At 37.6% G+C, this 17977-nt stretch overlaps 1 protein-coding gene across 1 annotated transcript in view; it reads left to right on the top strand.

Moving 5' to 3' along the window:
* The window catches only part of LOC108021921 (lachesin), a 570948-nt gene that overhangs the window by 320076 nt on the left and 232895 nt on the right, over window positions 1-17977 (top strand). The window contains exons 3-5 of the mRNA XM_050890018.1: window positions 2899-3057; window positions 3126-3254; window positions 3326-3476. Of these exons, the coding sequence (XP_050745975.1) occupies window positions 2899-3057; window positions 3126-3254; window positions 3326-3476 (439 nt within the window). The remainder of the gene's footprint in view (window positions 1-2898; window positions 3058-3125; window positions 3255-3325; window positions 3477-17977) is intronic.

The raw sequence follows: 17977 nt of genomic DNA, 5'->3' as shown, positions 1-17977 counted from the left end.
GGCCGACGAGAAAGAGCCGGAACAGATCCAAATTTTCACCACAACAATTTTACCCGTTACACGCTACCCATATATTTTATTATTATTAATAAGAATAAATGGCGCCCAACGTGGGGTGATGTGATGCGAGCTGATCGCAGAGACTCACTGATAATAAGTTTCAAATTTGTATACCCTTGCAGGGGGTATAAGATTTCAGTCAGAAGTTTGTAACGCAGTGAAGGACACGTTTCCGACCCCATAAAGTAGATATATTCTTGATCAGCGTCACAAGACAAGTCGATCTAGCCATGCAAATTAGTCTCTCAGTTTTAAAGCTATCGTGCTGAAACTTTCCTAAAAGTCTTCTTTCTATTGGATAACTCGGAACCAGCCGGATCGGACAAATATATCTTATAGCTCCCATAGGAACTATCGGGGAAAAAATTTAAAAAATTATATGTTTCGTGTTTTTAACATACCAGTATACCTTTCTAAGCTTGGATATAACATTTTTAAATTAGTTCTGAATTTCAAAATAAATTTTATCAAAATCGGATGACTATATCATATATCTCTTATAGGAACAATCGGAAAATTAGTTGTAAAATAATATTGAAAAATTATATCTTCGGTGTTTTTTATCTTTTAACCTTTTTTTTTTTTTGGTTTTGAATTTCGAATAAAATTTTATTAAAATCGGACGACTATATCAAATAGCTGTCATAGGAACGATCGGATAATTGGTGGGAAATAATGTGAAACAAATTATAGCTTTGCGGCTTTTTGACATATTATCTTATAATATTGGAAATATAAATTTTTATATATATAAGAATTTCGAATTCAATTTAATAAAACAATTGATTCTTTTTTATAACTGCAAGGGTATACAAACTTTGGCTTGCCGAAGTTATTTTCCTTTCTTGTTCAATATATATTATCAAATTTAAAATGTTCTACTACAAAAATATTGTTTGTCTTTAAAATGTAGTTTCCTTTGATACTAGGATAAGTAGGATAACAGAGACAGGAAATACATGTTTTTGTGGTGGCCACGGTTAACTGTCAATGTAAAGTCTTTCTAGTTTCAATCTCTTCAGTTCGCTTAAATTTAGGAAGACCTTAAACTCTGGTTTAGCCCCTCACTCGTACTGAGGCATTGCTTCCCCAATTAAAGTTTCCTTTTAAACTTATTAGTTTGGAAAATAACAGCACCTTCCTGTAGAGTAGATCAACAACCAAAAGAGTCCGATTAGAAAACATAGAATCTAGTTGCTTCAGAGAGGCTAGCCTAAGGAAAACCTCAGTGACCGTTTCCGTTCATTGAGTTCGAATGAGAGGGTCACCTTCATAATCTATATGTTAGAGGAAAACATCCTAAAGATTTTCGCTTTTAAGAAAATTTAGTACGTCCTACTGCCGCGGAAATTAAAGAAGGAGTTGCTTATTTTATTTTCAAATTAATGACAGACGGGATTGAGATAAATAATTTTTAAATAATAAAAATAAAATAAGTAGGTAAAAAAAATCGCTCAATGGGTCTAGATCGATAACCAGAACGAGCCCCTCTGGAAGAAGGAAGGTTAGGCTGTGTGTTATGAAATTCGGAAATCAAGACCGTAAATCATAGTTTACCACGAGTTTCATAAAAGATATACAGGTGACCATTTTAAAACAAGAGAAAATAGGCAGGTATGTATGCCAGGACCTGAAAGCTTGGGCTTAGTAACTTGATCGCAATATAAAACTCGAAGAGGGGTAGTACTAATGAAAAGCATCCGGTAATGTCCGAGAAAAAGATACGGATTGTACAGACTTTAGTAGTCAAAGGCGTTATTAGTATGAACTAAACTCTCGCTAATGTTGTTGTCAAAAAATTAAATATTTGGGGTCGGGTGAGTCGGTGGATGAGTTTATCCGTTCGAGTTTTACTGGCGCAATCACAAGTCGGTAGTCGAAATGCAATTGGAAAATTTATGTCCGTCAAAACCGAAACGACGTCGAGAAGAGCTTATTCAAAATAGAAAACAAAAATCGCAATGGTCACCGCGAAAAGTCGTCCGAGTGCTCAAGAATAGTTTGAGAACCGGAGATACGACAGATATGTCGCCGGTCAGGAATTGAGGGGGATCTGTCACTGGCAAAAAGCCTTTTTGGATGTTGTCAATCGATCTCACAGAGTTATTCGAGGAACTTTACTCAGAATATGGATTTGAATTAGGAATGGTTTTGCGACGGTGGATTTTTCAACATTTACCGACCACCTTCCATAAAAGGACTTTATCCCACAGCTTCTTTGAACCTGCTCACGCCCAGCGCTTGAGTCACGCCGCAGACGCGCTTCAGCAAGGATCGCAGCGGTTTCTCGGTCCGCGGCTCAGGAGTACCCCTTGTCCAGAAGGCCAAAGGCGGCTGCCCCAGAGAGCACCTTCCAAGGAAGATTACAAAAATGAAAAGAAAAGTTCTACACTAAGAGAAACACAAATTTTTAAATGCGCTTACCGGGGAAAATTTAAGATAAAGGAAGTGATTATTTAAGAATCAAAGTGGATGGAGTTTTTTTTATTGTTTAAATTTAAAGAGTATATTGCAAAAAAATGTTTTTTTTTTTGGGTAACCCGCCCCAATTCCTTCAAAGCCAACCTACGCCAAGTTATAGACCTCTTCGCAAAAGAGAATGCTGAGTAAGAGGTTATCCCGCGTAAGAAATAGTATTCGATGGAAATTCCCCATAATATTCGAGCCCTAAATTTAACCCATAGCCAAAAAAAATATTTCTAATAAGGACCTTCTGGTATTATATAATAATATATTTTCGACATGAAAGCTTTAATTTTAAATAACTAACTCCACATTCTACAACATCATTTGCCAATAAAGTTTCTTAATGCCAACTTTTTACCCACTCCTCCCCAGTTCCACCCAATATAGACGATGCCCTTACTTCTAGTGATATCATCGTGCGCGAAGGCGACAATGTGACGCTACGTTGCAAGGCGAAAGGCAGTCCCGAACCGACCATTAAATGGAAACGAGATGACGGTGACAAAATAGCTCTTAACAAGACGCTCGAAGGTGAGACTATCAATATTTTAGCGCAAGAGGTGCATCATTTATGGGCACATTTTTTAAAATTTATCCAGTACATGACCTGGAGACGGAATCCTTAGAATTGGAAAGGATTTCTCGCCTGCATATGGGTGCCTACTTATGCATCGCCTCAAACGGAGTACCCCCAAGCGTGTCTAAGCGTGTCAAAGTTAGCGTAGACTGTAAGTAGATAAATAATCATGTTGAGCTACATATGTTTAATTCTATTACTTTAATGTGTACATTCTACTAGTTACACCAATGGTCTGGATCCCGCATCAGCTTGTAGGCATACCAATGGGCTTTAACATCACCCTCGAGTGCTTCATCGAGGCGAACCCAACCTCACTAAACTATTGGTCTCGCGATAACGATCAAATGATCACTGAGTCTTCTAAGTACAAGTAAGTTAATTGCAGACTTGAATTATCAGCTACTCCCATGAAGCCAGTGCACGCGTCAATTTGTTCGAATATGCATGCAGCAAGTACGCTGCGCCGCGATGCCCTTACAGAAATCACATATGTATAAACCAATCTTCCAAGTAAGGAATAAACTATACCAGAACTAAAGTGTTAAGCTTTGATGTGTAGACAGTTTCCTTTTGCTTCCATTATATTTTCAAGGGACTCGACTTAAGCCTCTTCCCTGTTTTTTATTCAGTTTTTTTTTTTTCGAAGAGCTACAAGAAAGAAAGCTAACTTCGGGACGTTAAAGTTTCCATACCCATGCCAGTCATCTCCGTGGCAGCATAGTATAGACAGATTTTCGATTTTTTGTAAACTAAAAACTAATTACAGAATATATTTCCATTTCCATTTAGTACTGGTTTAATTATGATATTTGTGATTGGGCGTTTCTAGTTTCTTTGTGCAGTTTTCACTCCTGACCTGGGTGGACTTCATGGATGCGACCATTGGGGGGTGGGAACACAACCAGTGTTTCAACTTCCAGATTGGTCGTTTTGTCTTGTTACTTACGACAGCAAGTTAGCAATTTTGTTGGTATGGAAGCTGCGGTTAGTTCCAAGCGCGTTATCGAAAAAGCTTTAACGGAAGCTGCCCTTATCTCGGCTAAGATTACGATGACAAATGTTTCCGTTCCTGTTGTAATTTGAAGGTATTCAACTGCTTGCTTTGAATCTATGCCGTGAATCCATGCAGTTTTATTGCTTGAAAAAATTCTGGTCGCATATAGAAGGATTCGATAATAGACGAGGTGGACAAGTCGCTTGCTTATATGGCCTACTGCCTGGCACTAAAAGCATTCCTCCCTGCTTAGTGATCTTAACCAACTTTATTAAAATAATAAAAGGTAGGTGGCGGTACAGCACCAAAGGGATCATATATCTTCAAAAGATCTGGTAGTAACGTTCGTTTTATTGATCTTGGACATTTGGAAAATTAATAATTTTTTGTTTGGAACTGATGGGTATATAGATTGAAATTGATTGGTTAATTCGAATATGATATTTTCTTCTACGATACTTTCATTGTCGTGAATTTTATTATTGAAAATATTGTTTATGGTTCAATTTTTATGTGAATTTGCCATGACTTGAATATTAAAATTTTTTTTGTAATTGATTATAACCATAATAATATATATATAAATGTGAAAATGATTAATATTAACGAAACTGGTATTTGAGTTTGTTTGATATGAATAAAACGATTTTATATGTTAGTATTATCGAATAAGAGATTGGAGTCATTTGATATATAGTAACATATTCGGATACTAAAAAATCTGAGTTTTTTTGAGTTGTGATGTATTCCAATATCTTATTGTTTACATTGGTGTAGAATATATTATTAATTCTAGAGGTGCCATTAAAAGTTATTAAATACAACCCATTTAAATGAGTGTCAATAACTGTATTTGTTCCGCTTACAAAAATGGCTCAATCTTGGATTACATCTTCATTTTTTTTTTTAAGGATTTTGTTTTAAAAGAAACAAGAACCTTTAAGGTTTTTTCTTTTTGCGACGTTATTGTCAGTTAATAATTTAACGTCATTATATGAAATGGATCTTGAATTGTAAACGTAGGAACAATCGGTAATAATGGGGTATTTTATGTTAATTATAATAAGATTTTGGTAAACAGCGATTTTGAATTCATATTTATCTAATAGGTCTGTTATAGTTACAGGTTATTTTTCGTGCTTTTAAATTTCTTGTATAGTATTATTGTTTAGAATTTTAATATTAAATACATCAATTATTGTGATATAATCTGTGTCTATTAAATTTATTAGAACGTGGGTAATTAAGCGCCGACGATATTTTGTGAGAAGAATTCCTTGATATTTAAAGACTGTTTTGAATTCTTTACATAACAATTTTATGTAAAAATTTGTTTATAATACTTTAAGTTTAATACGAATTAATCGTTTTCATCATTATGATCTGGCGTTTTCCCTATCTAAGCCTTTTTTTTATCTACTAGGTATATTTTGTAAGATAAATCGTGGGACATTTCGCAAAAAAATTCTTGACATCGTATTTCTATAAAAACTTACATAAGCTACGTGAAAAAAATCTACGTATGATTAAAGAATAAGAACATCTTTGGTATTATTGTAAAGGTGGAAATCGTGTTTTGTGTAATCTCTAGTTTCGGATTCAGTTGTAGATACCAGCAATAATAAATACATTATTGAAATCAATATTATTAAATTCAGTGCCGTGGCTGCCACCTGGCAAGTCTGAATATTCCTGATCTTACAGTTTCCGCCATCTCATTATTCTTGCGGAAGGACAGACAGACAAACGTGGCTATTGATCCTGATTATACTTTTTATTAGTGTTTTTACACTTGTAGTAAAGGGTACTAAAATAACAAACAAAGTATTGTACTCTAAACCTTGTCAAATTGCTTAATATTTGGTAAAAGGATAAACGGGGTTTTTTCCGACTATCAACAAATGCTTTAAAATAGTGAGATAACCACCATAGTTCTAAGCACAACTTGTAATAATACTTTGCTATTTAACGTCCTACCAAATAGAAAAACCTGAGTTTTTTCTAAAAAACAATGTAAATTATATTTAGCCAGAAAGACAAATTTAACGGCGATTCTGTCTGCCTTCCATTCCCAACCGTTTAGCGGTCATACAACGCGCTCGGCAGCTGCGGCTTCCTGACTTAGGATCGAAGGCGAGTAACAGTAGACTCGAATACGCTAGAGTTAAATGCTAATATAAGCTCTGGTGACCTTTCGTCCCAGTTCCTCTAATTTTGTGACTATGTGTTCTCCAAATGTGTCCATATTCCAAAAGCACCTAGTTCCCATGCTTCGATCTTGGTCCGATAAAGTCTGCGCACACTATCGCCCATGGATCACCTAGGACTTGTGTCAGCATTTTTGCCGCTTATTTCTTAGTACCGTCACATCTTCGTTGCCACGTTTGTGGCACATCTGCCTGTATAGAAATCTTCCCTCAAACACGAAGTCAGGGAATTTTGATGGCTTCACCTTTGAATTCTCTCGCATCAGCTCTGGGGCCCATATACGTGACGGGCTTTTATTGCTGTTGAGCCACTCTAATCCCATATGATCATTTTCAACCTTGAAGTGTATTTTTTATATTTCTCCGTTGTCGAATAGATATTTTCGCCGTTTTCCGTATTGTGAATCAGAATCCGTTTTCAGAATGAATGTTCTTTCGGAATCCGGACACGCCAATACTGGATCAGTCACAAGGCTTGCCTTAAAATCCTTAAACGCGTGTTGGTGGTCCTGCTTATATTCCCATTTTACTTCCTTGCCGAAAAGGTATTTGAGTGGCTTGACGATGAGTGCGGAGTCCGGTATGAAACGTCGGTACCATGAAATCACGACTACTGCCTCAGCTTGCAGACAATTGAAGCTGGTTCTAGCTGAATCATATGAGCAATGTAATAAAAATCTCATTTAAATACCCCATACTTAATTTGTTAATGCTTGTTATTCGTACCATATCGAATTACATTACATTTGTTTTCACAATTTTCATTAAATTTTTTGTTCGAATCGACCTCGTTAGCTTCTCACTATCAGTTGCATCATTAATTTTAATTCAGTTTTAATTAATTCTAAATGAATTAATTAATTTTAACTTTTATATCCGCTACTCGTAGAGTAAAAGGGTATACCAGATTTGTAGAAATTCATATAAAAGGTAGAAGGAAGCGTTTCCGACTCTATAGAGTACAGTCCGAATGTCAATTTGAATGAGTGTCCGTCCATATAATTTCGGAGATCTCGGAAACTGTATCAGCAAGAATGTTGGGACTTGGCATACCTCTGGGAAAGTGCATCTTTATTTCAGCAGGGTGCCACGCCCCCTCCAGTCCCCACAATCGTCCATATTCAAACACTTCGATCCGCTTAAGCCACAAGTTTTTGAAAAAGTGTAAGTGAAATTTTGCCTTGAGTTTCAATATCCATCTTCATGCCAAAACTGTTAAAGTCCTTTAAAAAGCTCTAAGCAAATAAACAAATCAACGCTAGGTGGGCCGCGTTGGGGTGTTGAGCTGTGAGCATGGACAGTAGGGATTTTTAGTTTTATTTTAGTTTTTATTTTACATAGTCGTTCGTTGAGCTTAATTTTGGGCAATGCTTTTCTCAATCCAATTTTGACTGTTCGACTCGTAGATTAAAAGGATATATAGATTTGGCAAATATTGAGAGAGGTTAAGATTTGGAATGTCGATTATTGAGCGTCTTGCGCAGCGCATGTTTATCAAGCTTCAGCAGGGTGCCACGCCCATAACGCTAAACTTTTTTTTAGTTTCTTTCTGAACATAACGGAGAGACGCAAAAAAAAAGACCGGCCTCTCTGAGAACCGCGGGCAGGCAGATTATAAAACACAGAAAGAGATTAATTTCCTAAGATCTGCCTCTCCTTGTTGCACGACTGCTTTTTTTCAGCACTCTTTACGCTTCGCCAACTTCTCTACGAACGACGACAGCTGCATACCGAATAAACAAAAAAGGTGGGCGTGGAACAGTTTTTATACGTCAGGCGAAAGGTATTGATGAGACAAACACGTTTCAGTTCATTTTGTTTCTATCATAAAAACTGTACGCGCTAAAGGTTTTAGGGGATTGTGGGAGTTATAGTGGGCATGGCACCACGCCGAAAGGAAGCCCAGGAATCTGCATGCCAAGTTTGACTGTTCTAACTCTTATAGTTTCCGAGATCTCAGCGTTCATAGGGACAGTCAGATAGACATGCCTAGATCGACTCGGCTAGTGATCCTGATCAAGAATTCACATTTTTTGGGGTTGGAAACGCTTCCTTCTACCAGCTCTACTTACGAATCTAGTATAATGATATGATGTTTATTTATCTTTTTAAATTCAGCTTATTTCTTGTCAATTCAAATCTGTAATACGTAATAAAATATAATGTTAATATTAAAAATTATCACGTGTTCTTACAATTTATTTAAAAGTATTCATGTTTTTTAGAAAACGTTTATATTTTCCAGCAAAATTGTTTATTTTTTTAGCAAATTTTCGCTGTCTTTGGGTAAGAATCATTTTAGGGTTAGGGTATTCTTTTTGAGAAAAGAAACTTCAAAACTATCTTATATTTGGGTCAGCCTTTCTATTTTTCAGAAAATAAATACTTAATTTAAGGTCATTCTTTCTAATTTAACGGTGATTTTAGTTCATGGAAACCATATACTACACTTCAGAAAATCTTGCTTTACTTAAGGAAATTTTTCCTGATTTTAGAAAAATTTCCTTATTTTTAGAAATAACTTTCTTTTATTTAGAAAAAAAATTTTTAAGCCAATTTTTTAAAGTTTAGGGTAAAATTTAAGAATAAATCAGCTATTAACGCACTCATAACCGCGCGGTTCTACCTCCTACCTTTGGGAATAAGCCTCGTAATACACCTTAACCCCCCGTTAGCTCCAACCTCTGCGCAGTGCCCTCATCGCCTCTATGTCCATCGTCGTGACGCCGTTGACCGTTGAGTCCACCCGCCCTGAGAACCACAGTTTGATGCAGCTGCACAGGATACGCTGCTTACTCCAGCTTCACAGGATGCGCAGCTTAGTTCAGCCTCACAGTATACCGTAGCTCATCTAGCTTCAAAGGATACGCAGCCTTCTCCAGCTACACGTCCAACTTTACACGATTCACAGTTTCATCTTCTTCGTTTCACAAACAAAAGTGTTAACTTCACGCACTATGTCAACTTCATTCTTTGAGAAAATAAGTCATTTAACAGGATTCTGCCGAACGACGCCATCGTAGTGGTTATTATTTTAGAAAGCTTAACCAGTTGAGCGATCTCTGGCAGCAGTTCTGTGATCTACATGAAGAAGTCCAGCAAGAAGCATTACTCACTGGAGATAAGTACGCCTCAGGACTCACAGCTTTTAAGGAGCTGGTAGAGAAATATCAGCAAGTGTTTAAGGAAAATACGGCGTCAGCAAGCTGACCTCAAAAGGTACCTCGGCGGATCCAGAACAACCCAAAGAACCCGTTAGTCAAGCAAATCAAGAGTGACTTATCGATCGACGCGGTTATTCATCAGCTATAGAGACGGTACAAGGAACTAGAATCATCTCTTATTCTTGCATCAGCCAGCAAGAAAATTTTTAACACATCCGGCCTTTTCGCAAGGCAGATACGTCTGGTGGATACACCTGGTATCGACTGAAAGCCAGGTACCGAAACGTGAAATTTTTAGTCTTTGCAGCAATATGAGGAATCGTCATTTATGTGTCTATTAAGGGGAGTGCGCAACTGCTTCGAGCACTACATTACACAGTGCGGAAGACTTTAAGCACCCTTAAAAACCTCGATATGTGCACAAATTCCTGGGATCCAATTCTGTGTTTTATTATTAAAAGAAAACTAGACTCTAGCTTTCATTGGAAATTCAACGTATGCGCCAAAAGAAATTTTAACGTTAGGGAGTGTACTGTCGTTTATTGAGGCCCGCGCTTGCATGCTGAAAACGATAGGTGCACAACACTCCGACAAGGCATAAACCTTCTTGTTAGCTAGCGAATGATAAATTTCTGGTGAAATAACCAATCTGAAAAAGGTGAAGATCAGATCCCCCACGATGCTTTTCTGCATTTATTTAACTACCTTAGCATTGATGGTTCATAATATAACTGAGTCTGACCAATTAATGAAAAACAAAACTGCCTTGTCTGAATGGGAATAAACTACCACGGTTCCCTGCAGCTGACAGGTCAATCAATATGCAATTCTGTCAAGGGCTGACAGATGTCACTCCTTTATTGAGGGTACCTCCCCATGGCGAGGAGAATGTTCTTACCCAAGAGTGCTCAACATGACCAGCACCCAACAAATCAAGCAGTAGCCCAATTGGGAACAGTACTAGGCGCTCAGTATCTCCCACTGTATTTGAGAATTGCTGATCAACATATTATATTCAATGTCTCACTAACTCGACGGTGCACTGAACCACCAAAGCGGTCAGCACATTGTTGTTGTGTCAGCCGAGTCGACTACGCCAACGCTACCCTCATCGAAAACCACTGACCTACTCTATATTACACCTCATGTCAGCAAACTTCCGTGTTTTAAATAGTATATAAGGAAGTTCAAACTTAAGAATAAATCAGTTATCAACGCACTGAACGCTCCGCCGTTCAACTTCCTACCTCTGGGAATAGGCCTCGTAATAGTTCGATTTAGCGTCGGTTGTGAACAGCTGTGTTTACTTTTGTGCTCCGAGTTTTTGTCTTTTTCAGTGATTCTGTGCGGGTGTTCTGTGTGTATTTATTTACACATTTATTTACAAAGATTAGCTTAACAATTGCGCTAGTAATTTTAAATAGATCTCCCAGTAAACGGGTACGTTTTAATAGTTATTTTAACACTTCTTTTAGATTTGTTTAATCTCTAAGCTTTGTTTGTGTAACTTACGCTTCTAAACTTGCTAAAACTCTTTTACTCCCTCTCAATCTCCCTCGCTCTATTTTATGACTGTAACCTGATCTCTATGCACCCTCTGAATTTCTGGTAGACTTTTTCGGTGCTATTTCTGAAACTCTCTCTCTCTCTCTTGCTTGATTTACTTTGTATTTGTTCGTGCTGAAAGTTGTTAGTGTCGCACAAGCCACGCTCAGTCGATAGAATATTTTTTCTCTCTCTCTCGTGCTCTCTTACGTTTTAATAAATTTTCGCGATCTCGCGCTCTTATTTTTGTTTGTGTTTTGTGCCTTTTGCGATTTTTTAATAAGGTACTTTGAGGTATTTTTGATATTTTATTTCATTTTATTTTTCATTTGTTTGTCTTATAATGGCCCTTGCCTGTTCCAAGAAAAATTGCACACTTGCGGCTTTAACGAAAGACGAATTTATTTTTTGATGGCTCTGCGATTCGATGATGCACGTGAAATGTGCAAGACTCACCGGCAGAGTTAAAGGTTTTATTGATCTTAACTCTGGTCTTATGTGGTCATGTGGGTCCTGTAAGGAAATGGTGGTTGAGATGAGCGGCTTTATGAAGCAGACTCGAGACAGCCTGTTGAATATCTCGGGTGCTTTTAGGCAACTCAATAATCGGTTCAATACCGTCTGTGCCCAGTTTAATAATAAAAATTATTAACCGAGTCGCCTAAACGCAAAAAAGCCAGCTTAATCGCCGTTAATACCACCATGGAATCCAACCCAAATCCGAACTTGGTAGAAGCAGTTCCTGTCGACACAGGGGTAAGCGAACCAACTGTGCGTATGAAGTCCATGTTTCCGGACTAAAAGTTTCTGTACTGGATAAGTCAAGGAAATTGGTGGCGATTGGTACAGTAGGCACCGTTCCTGGATCTCAGCCTAGTGAGGTTCAGACTGCTGCTGGGGGTGTAAGAAATTTTCAGTCGTTCCACAAAGGAAGCAATTATTTGTTTCTAGATTCACCCCAGATACCACATCTGAGGATGTTTTGCAATTTATACGTAAAAAATTCCCATCCGAAGATATTGCAGTTAAACAATTTCGATTTTCATACGCTCGTAGGATATCGTCTTTTAAAATATTTGCTTCGCATTATGTTTTTAATGTTTTACTTTCTGAAAGCTTTTGGCTTAATTATGATTTAGTAATTAAGGAATTTGTTCCAAATAAACCGAGAACAAATAACAGGCCCTCCACTGTGCCAAAAAACCAAAAAGTTTAATTGTGGTGTATCAAAATGTTAGGGGACTAAATATGAAGCTACCCAAGCTTTATGCTGACTCCTCTGCATTTACTGAAGATATTTTAGCTTTAATGGAAACTTGGCTGAAACCAGAGATATCCGACTCTGAAGTTCTGTCTTAAAACTTTAATACTTATAGGACCGATCGCCACTCACGTTGGGGGGCGGTGTGCTGATTGCCGTTACCTCTAGCCTAACATCTGAACGTATTCCCATTCATATCCCGAATGAAATTGAATTTCTAAGTGTGAAAGTTTCTTTGCAATCTTTATCTGTTTTTGTTACATGTTCTTATATTTCACCTGGCTCTGACCTAGTAATTTATGAGCACCATCTGTCTGCAATTAAATCTTTTTTGTCCCTTCTTTCTAACAGAGACTTTTTGATTGTTTTAAGTGATACCTGATAATTAAGTGATACCTGATATTTCTTGGTCTCCTCCTACTGACTCATTTGTCGCTATGCCGTTATCCGCCCATGACTTTGTGGATGGCCTTTTAGAATTATCGTTCCAGCAAGTAAGCTTTATAAAAAATTCCTTAAGAAGACAATTAGATCTTGTGTTTCCAATAAACTGAACAATTTCTTACTATAATTGGACAGACTTGTACAATTGTGCAGACATTGAAAGTGCCACTGAACTATTCTATACAGTCTTAAATACGTTTTTTAATGAATGCGTACCTGATGGGGTTCTTTCAAACCTAGCAGGCCTCCTTGGTTTACCAATGCCCTTCAAAGGCTTAAAAACCTTAGATCTAACACTTATAAAAAGTATAAAAAATCGGGTAGACCAGCAGATATAAGGTGGCTTTAACAGATTTTAACAGTCATTGCTATTCTATGCATCTAAATCGATGTAAATTTGAATTTTCAATCGACCCGAAACAGTTTTACAACTTTGTTAATGCCAAGCGTAAGTCATCGGCATTGCCTTCATCGGTTCGTCTAAACTCAATGGAGGCATCGACGGATTCTGAAATTGCTGATTTATTTGCCGAGTTTTTCCAACATACTTATAGTTTCACAGCTTGGTCAAACTCTAACTACCCCAATCCCTTAAATAGGGCCAATTGTATTTTCTGTTATCACCGAAAGCTCTCTCTTAAGAGATTTAGCAACAACGACGCCAACTTGTTCTCCCGGTCCAGATGGACTTCCTGGATGTGTGCTTATGTTTTGTGCGTCAACCATTTGTAAACCGATTCTTAAACTAAACCTAAAGCATTTGAACATATTATCATTTCTCATTTACATCAACTATGTTCCTCGCTTATGTCACCGTGTCAGCATGCTTTTGTTAAGCAAAGATCGACCACCACCAACCTTCTTGAATTGTAATAAATGGGTTTAAGAAAAAACATTGTATATACAGATTTTAGTAAGGCCTTTGACTCCGTTAACCACTGTCTTCTTTTATTTAAATTAGACAAGCTTGGGTTTCCTGGTAATCCATTAACTTGGATTTCATGTTACTAGAGTGCCTCAGGGTAGTCATTGGGGCCCTTTCCTGTTTACTTTCTTTATAACGATCTTCCCACAATCATAACACATTCTCGTGTACTAATGTATACTGATGATGTTAAGCTTTGCTTATCTTATAATGATATGGCGTCGGGATTTAACTTACAGTCAGATATTGATTTTTTTCATGGATGGTGTGAGTACAACCTTTTAAATTTGAACTGTACTCCTACGTTTATCAGTTACTTTCTTAAAAATACGCCACTTGACCGTATATATTCAGTTAACGATTTAGGTGTTCTTCTTGACCCTAAAACTTAAATTTGACTGCCATATTATGTCCACTGTTAACAAAGCCATGAGTGTTTTTGAGTTTATAAAGCGTTGGTCAAAAGAATTTGATGACCCTTAGACGATCAAATTATTATTTACCTCCCTTGTCCGTCCTATTTTGGAATATTGTTTGTCGGTTTGGTGTCCACAATATCAAGTGCACATCGACCGTATTGAGTCGGTACAAAAAAATGTCTCTTATTTGCCCTGCGTAGTTTGAACTGGGTTCAAAGCGTAAGGCTACCTTCCTAACAGAGTAGATTACAATTGCTTAATTTATTTTATTTTTTTTTATTTTTATACAAAATCTTATTCAAATTAAATGTTCCTGTAAGACTAACACGAAATTTTTATCCTCTAAATTTGCCACGATGTACATCAAATTTTTGTCTGCACGAGCCCTTTCGCGATCTATGTAATAACTGTAATTAAGTTTATCATTTAATTTGCATTTCAACATCTATCCCGTTATTAAAAACTAATATTTTAACTCATTTGCTTAATTCTTAGTTGTGAATTTTATTTTCATTTGTGTCCCGTCTCTATTTCTTTTGTGTAAGTATCTTCCTCGCGAACTCGTATTTTTTGCCCAAATTGATAAAAGGGTATATAACAAAATACACCTCAACTATCAGCTAACCCTTTTTAGCTCCACCTTCAGCGCAGTACCCGTATCACCTCTCCGTCCATTGTCGTGACGCGATCGTCCTGCCATCAAGCGTCCCCGTGCCAGTGACAAGGCGCTCACTAACCCCCTTGTATCGCGGCGAGACCTACAATTGCCTACTCTGGTTAGGCACAAACAGCTAAAATAAAACTAAAAAAATTGACAGACGGACAGACATGGCGAGTTGGACACGTCAGTATTGTAAGCATTAGTTCAATCGCATTTTAAATTAACTAGACGAGCAGTAGTGTTTTCTTTTTGGGTTTTTTATCGAATAAATCTTGGTTATCTTAGACTAAGGCTTGCTAGCTGTTGTCGCAGCGGCAGAGCGGCCGTTTTATATATTTTATATATAAGTAAAGTAACAATATGTAAAACTGGCAGAGAGAGAGTTATGCATACAAATTATAAATTAATTGTTGAGCCACACGCCGTTGAAATATACGGGTTCGTTAGTCTCCGTACGTATTGTGGCAATAATCGAGGTGTTAAATGGTAGAGCCTCGTTTGAGTGCGAAAACACTTTTTTCCTCTTAAGGATCATTTTTTTAATTGCAGCTTTCACTGCATTTGGAACTATAACGTCATCGATATTCGTGAAGTTCACGTTATCGCACTCGTGGTATTTGAGCTGCTCAGATATGTTTCCATACCTGATTACGCTGTTATGTAAATCTAATGCCGCTCCGGCCTGCGTTAGTAAGTCGAAACCTATTATGGCATCAAAAGTCTTGTATTTAGTGCGGCTATGGCCGCGTTTTCATAATATTGGGTTTCTTCCGCGTTTGCAGTTTGCTTAACGTGGTTAACCCGCTGGTGCCTTTGGCCAGTCATTCTCTCCGAAGAGTTTTGTCTCTTTGGGCCCTGCAAATTTTGGTATTGAGTGTTGTTTCCCAGTTAAAACCCGTAGGATGTCGGAATTTAGAAGATGATGGATCAATATCCATAGGTTCCGGGAATTGATTTTGTCGCCATGGATCGTTTTTCTGATACTTGTTTGGCTTTTTGAAAAAATTAGAATTTTTTTCTGGTCCGCGGTCGGCACCAGAATTTTTCCCTTGTTTCTCGGGCGCTCGGTGCTGGCTGTGCTGGAAATACAACAGACCTTAGTGATTTATTTAAACCGGAAATGAATACGTGTAAGGCGTCAGCCCTAACTTCTGTATTGAGTAATTAATCCCTTTCGTCGTCACGTGTCATGACAATTTTGTTTGTATCGAGGGTCAATTTTTATTCGACTTCATCGTAGGACTGCATAAGTGTTTGGTCACCCTGACCGACCGACTCAAGTTCCTGCCGTAATAGGCGCAAAGATGTTTTATCTGCGTAGGAGCAGTCTAATCTAGCTAGTGTGGCTTTAAAATTAAGCACTGTATTATGAGAAACTAGCAGCGCGTGCGCTGGTTCCTTAATTTTGTTTCTAATAATAGTGACGGCTTGGTAATGCGCGGAACTGCGAACTATGAATTCATAAGAATTCATAGGAATCGGTGGCGGATTGCCTCCATGCCACGTACTCATCTTGTACGCCAGTAAAATCTGGAATTGACTTCACTATATGTAATGGTATATCGCACTGTGGTGCTCCCGGTATTACCTTTACCTTCTGGTAAGATTCTACCTCTGGAGCTTCTATACGCAAGCTCTGAAGCTGTTGATTAACGGCATTGATCTGACCCGCGAATTCGGCTCTGAGCCTCTGTTCTTGGCTAGCTAATGCGGCCTGAATTAACGCATCTACTTGTGACGCGTTCATGGTTTCTGCGTTATTTATTTGTTGTGCCCGTGCTGGTTGATATCTACGGGTATCTCGGATTAATTCTTCTTCACTGTCACTGTCAAGTTCGCGTTTAGTTGCCCTATATAGGCCTGGAAAACTCATAAGGCCACTAATAAGTTGACACTAAACACAAGTTATTGGGAGGCCGAAAGTTTTAATTCGACATAATTAATTTTGTATGTTATAATTTTATATTAATAACCGGGTGCTTGGCGTCCGAAAGAAAATTCTATTTAGGGACGGCCGATATTAATTCACTTTATTTGTAAGTCACCTTTACAATTGCTGTAAATTTTTTAATTTGTGTAAATAATTTGTAGGGATTCTTATTTATTTTTTCCCTGTATGTGTATTTGAAGTTTGACTGTATTAACTTTGATCAGCCCACTTACATATTTTTCGTGTCGTCAATTCTTATAAAGTTGGGTGCCAATTCTAAATTAATTGTTGAGCCACACGCTGTTCCTCGCCGCTGTCCGTGAGGGTGGGGAGACTCTATCCAGTTGCCACCGTGGCTGGTCTGGGAGAAGGGGTGATGACGTAGTTGCCACCGTGGCTGGCTGCTGTTGTATGAGCCGGGCGGTTGCCACTAACTCTGCTTTCTCTTCTTATGAAGATTATGACGGGATTAACTAACTCCGTTACTAACGGCCCTTAAGGCTCGAAAACCAATTTGAATTAATAAAATAAATGCTGACGACCAATCCCGGAGTTTTTATATTGGAGCCAATGCTCTTTATTTAATGTCAAAGTAAAAACTGAAAACTTATATGATTTTACGCAAGCTATGCGCAGCCGGCAAGCCGACCGCTCGTGTAGCAAAGTGCTGACACTAGCAAAACCATCATAACTCACCATACAGTGCACCAATAAGAACCAGGCACGGCCTCTAAAGATGTTTATGCTGATTTTGCAACTAAATACTAGGGTGATCCAATAATCACCCAAGATCTGTATAGACTTATGATTACTCATTAAAAGTGTTAACATATAGACTTGTGATTACTCATTAACAGTGTTTACATACACACAGCGGTCAGTATGGAAACGATGTTGACTCAGCTCTAAGCGCGGTATGCTGATAGTGCAGGTTGTGGGCACTTGGCACGCTGTCGCTGAGTGGCAAAGGCAATGCCCTATGTATATTATTGGCATAACAACAAAGTGTTGTGACTTGGGCTAACAAAGTGTTGCCGCTCAATATTTATGATATGTGATAAGAACGCATATTGGCATACATTACATCTCCCTCCTTTTGGAAAATAACATAATTTCATTAAGTTATTTTTATTCTTATTATCTATAAAATTAAAATTTGTTTTTTTTTTTTTTGTTGTATTTGAGATTGTACTTAATAACGATACAGAAAATGAAATGATCAAAGATATTTATATATCAAAAAAATATGTTATTATCTATGAATGGCCATACTAAGTGAGATTATGAAATAAAAAGTTTTAGTTTATCCTTATGAACTATA

This window comes from Drosophila biarmipes, unplaced genomic scaffold (genome assembly GCF_025231255.1).
Source record: "Drosophila biarmipes strain raj3 unplaced genomic scaffold, RU_DBia_V1.1 ptg000013l, whole genome shotgun sequence".
Classification (NCBI taxonomy): domain Eukaryota; kingdom Metazoa; phylum Arthropoda; class Insecta; order Diptera; family Drosophilidae; genus Drosophila; species Drosophila biarmipes.
This window is presented reverse-complemented; position numbering and strand designations above follow the sequence as displayed.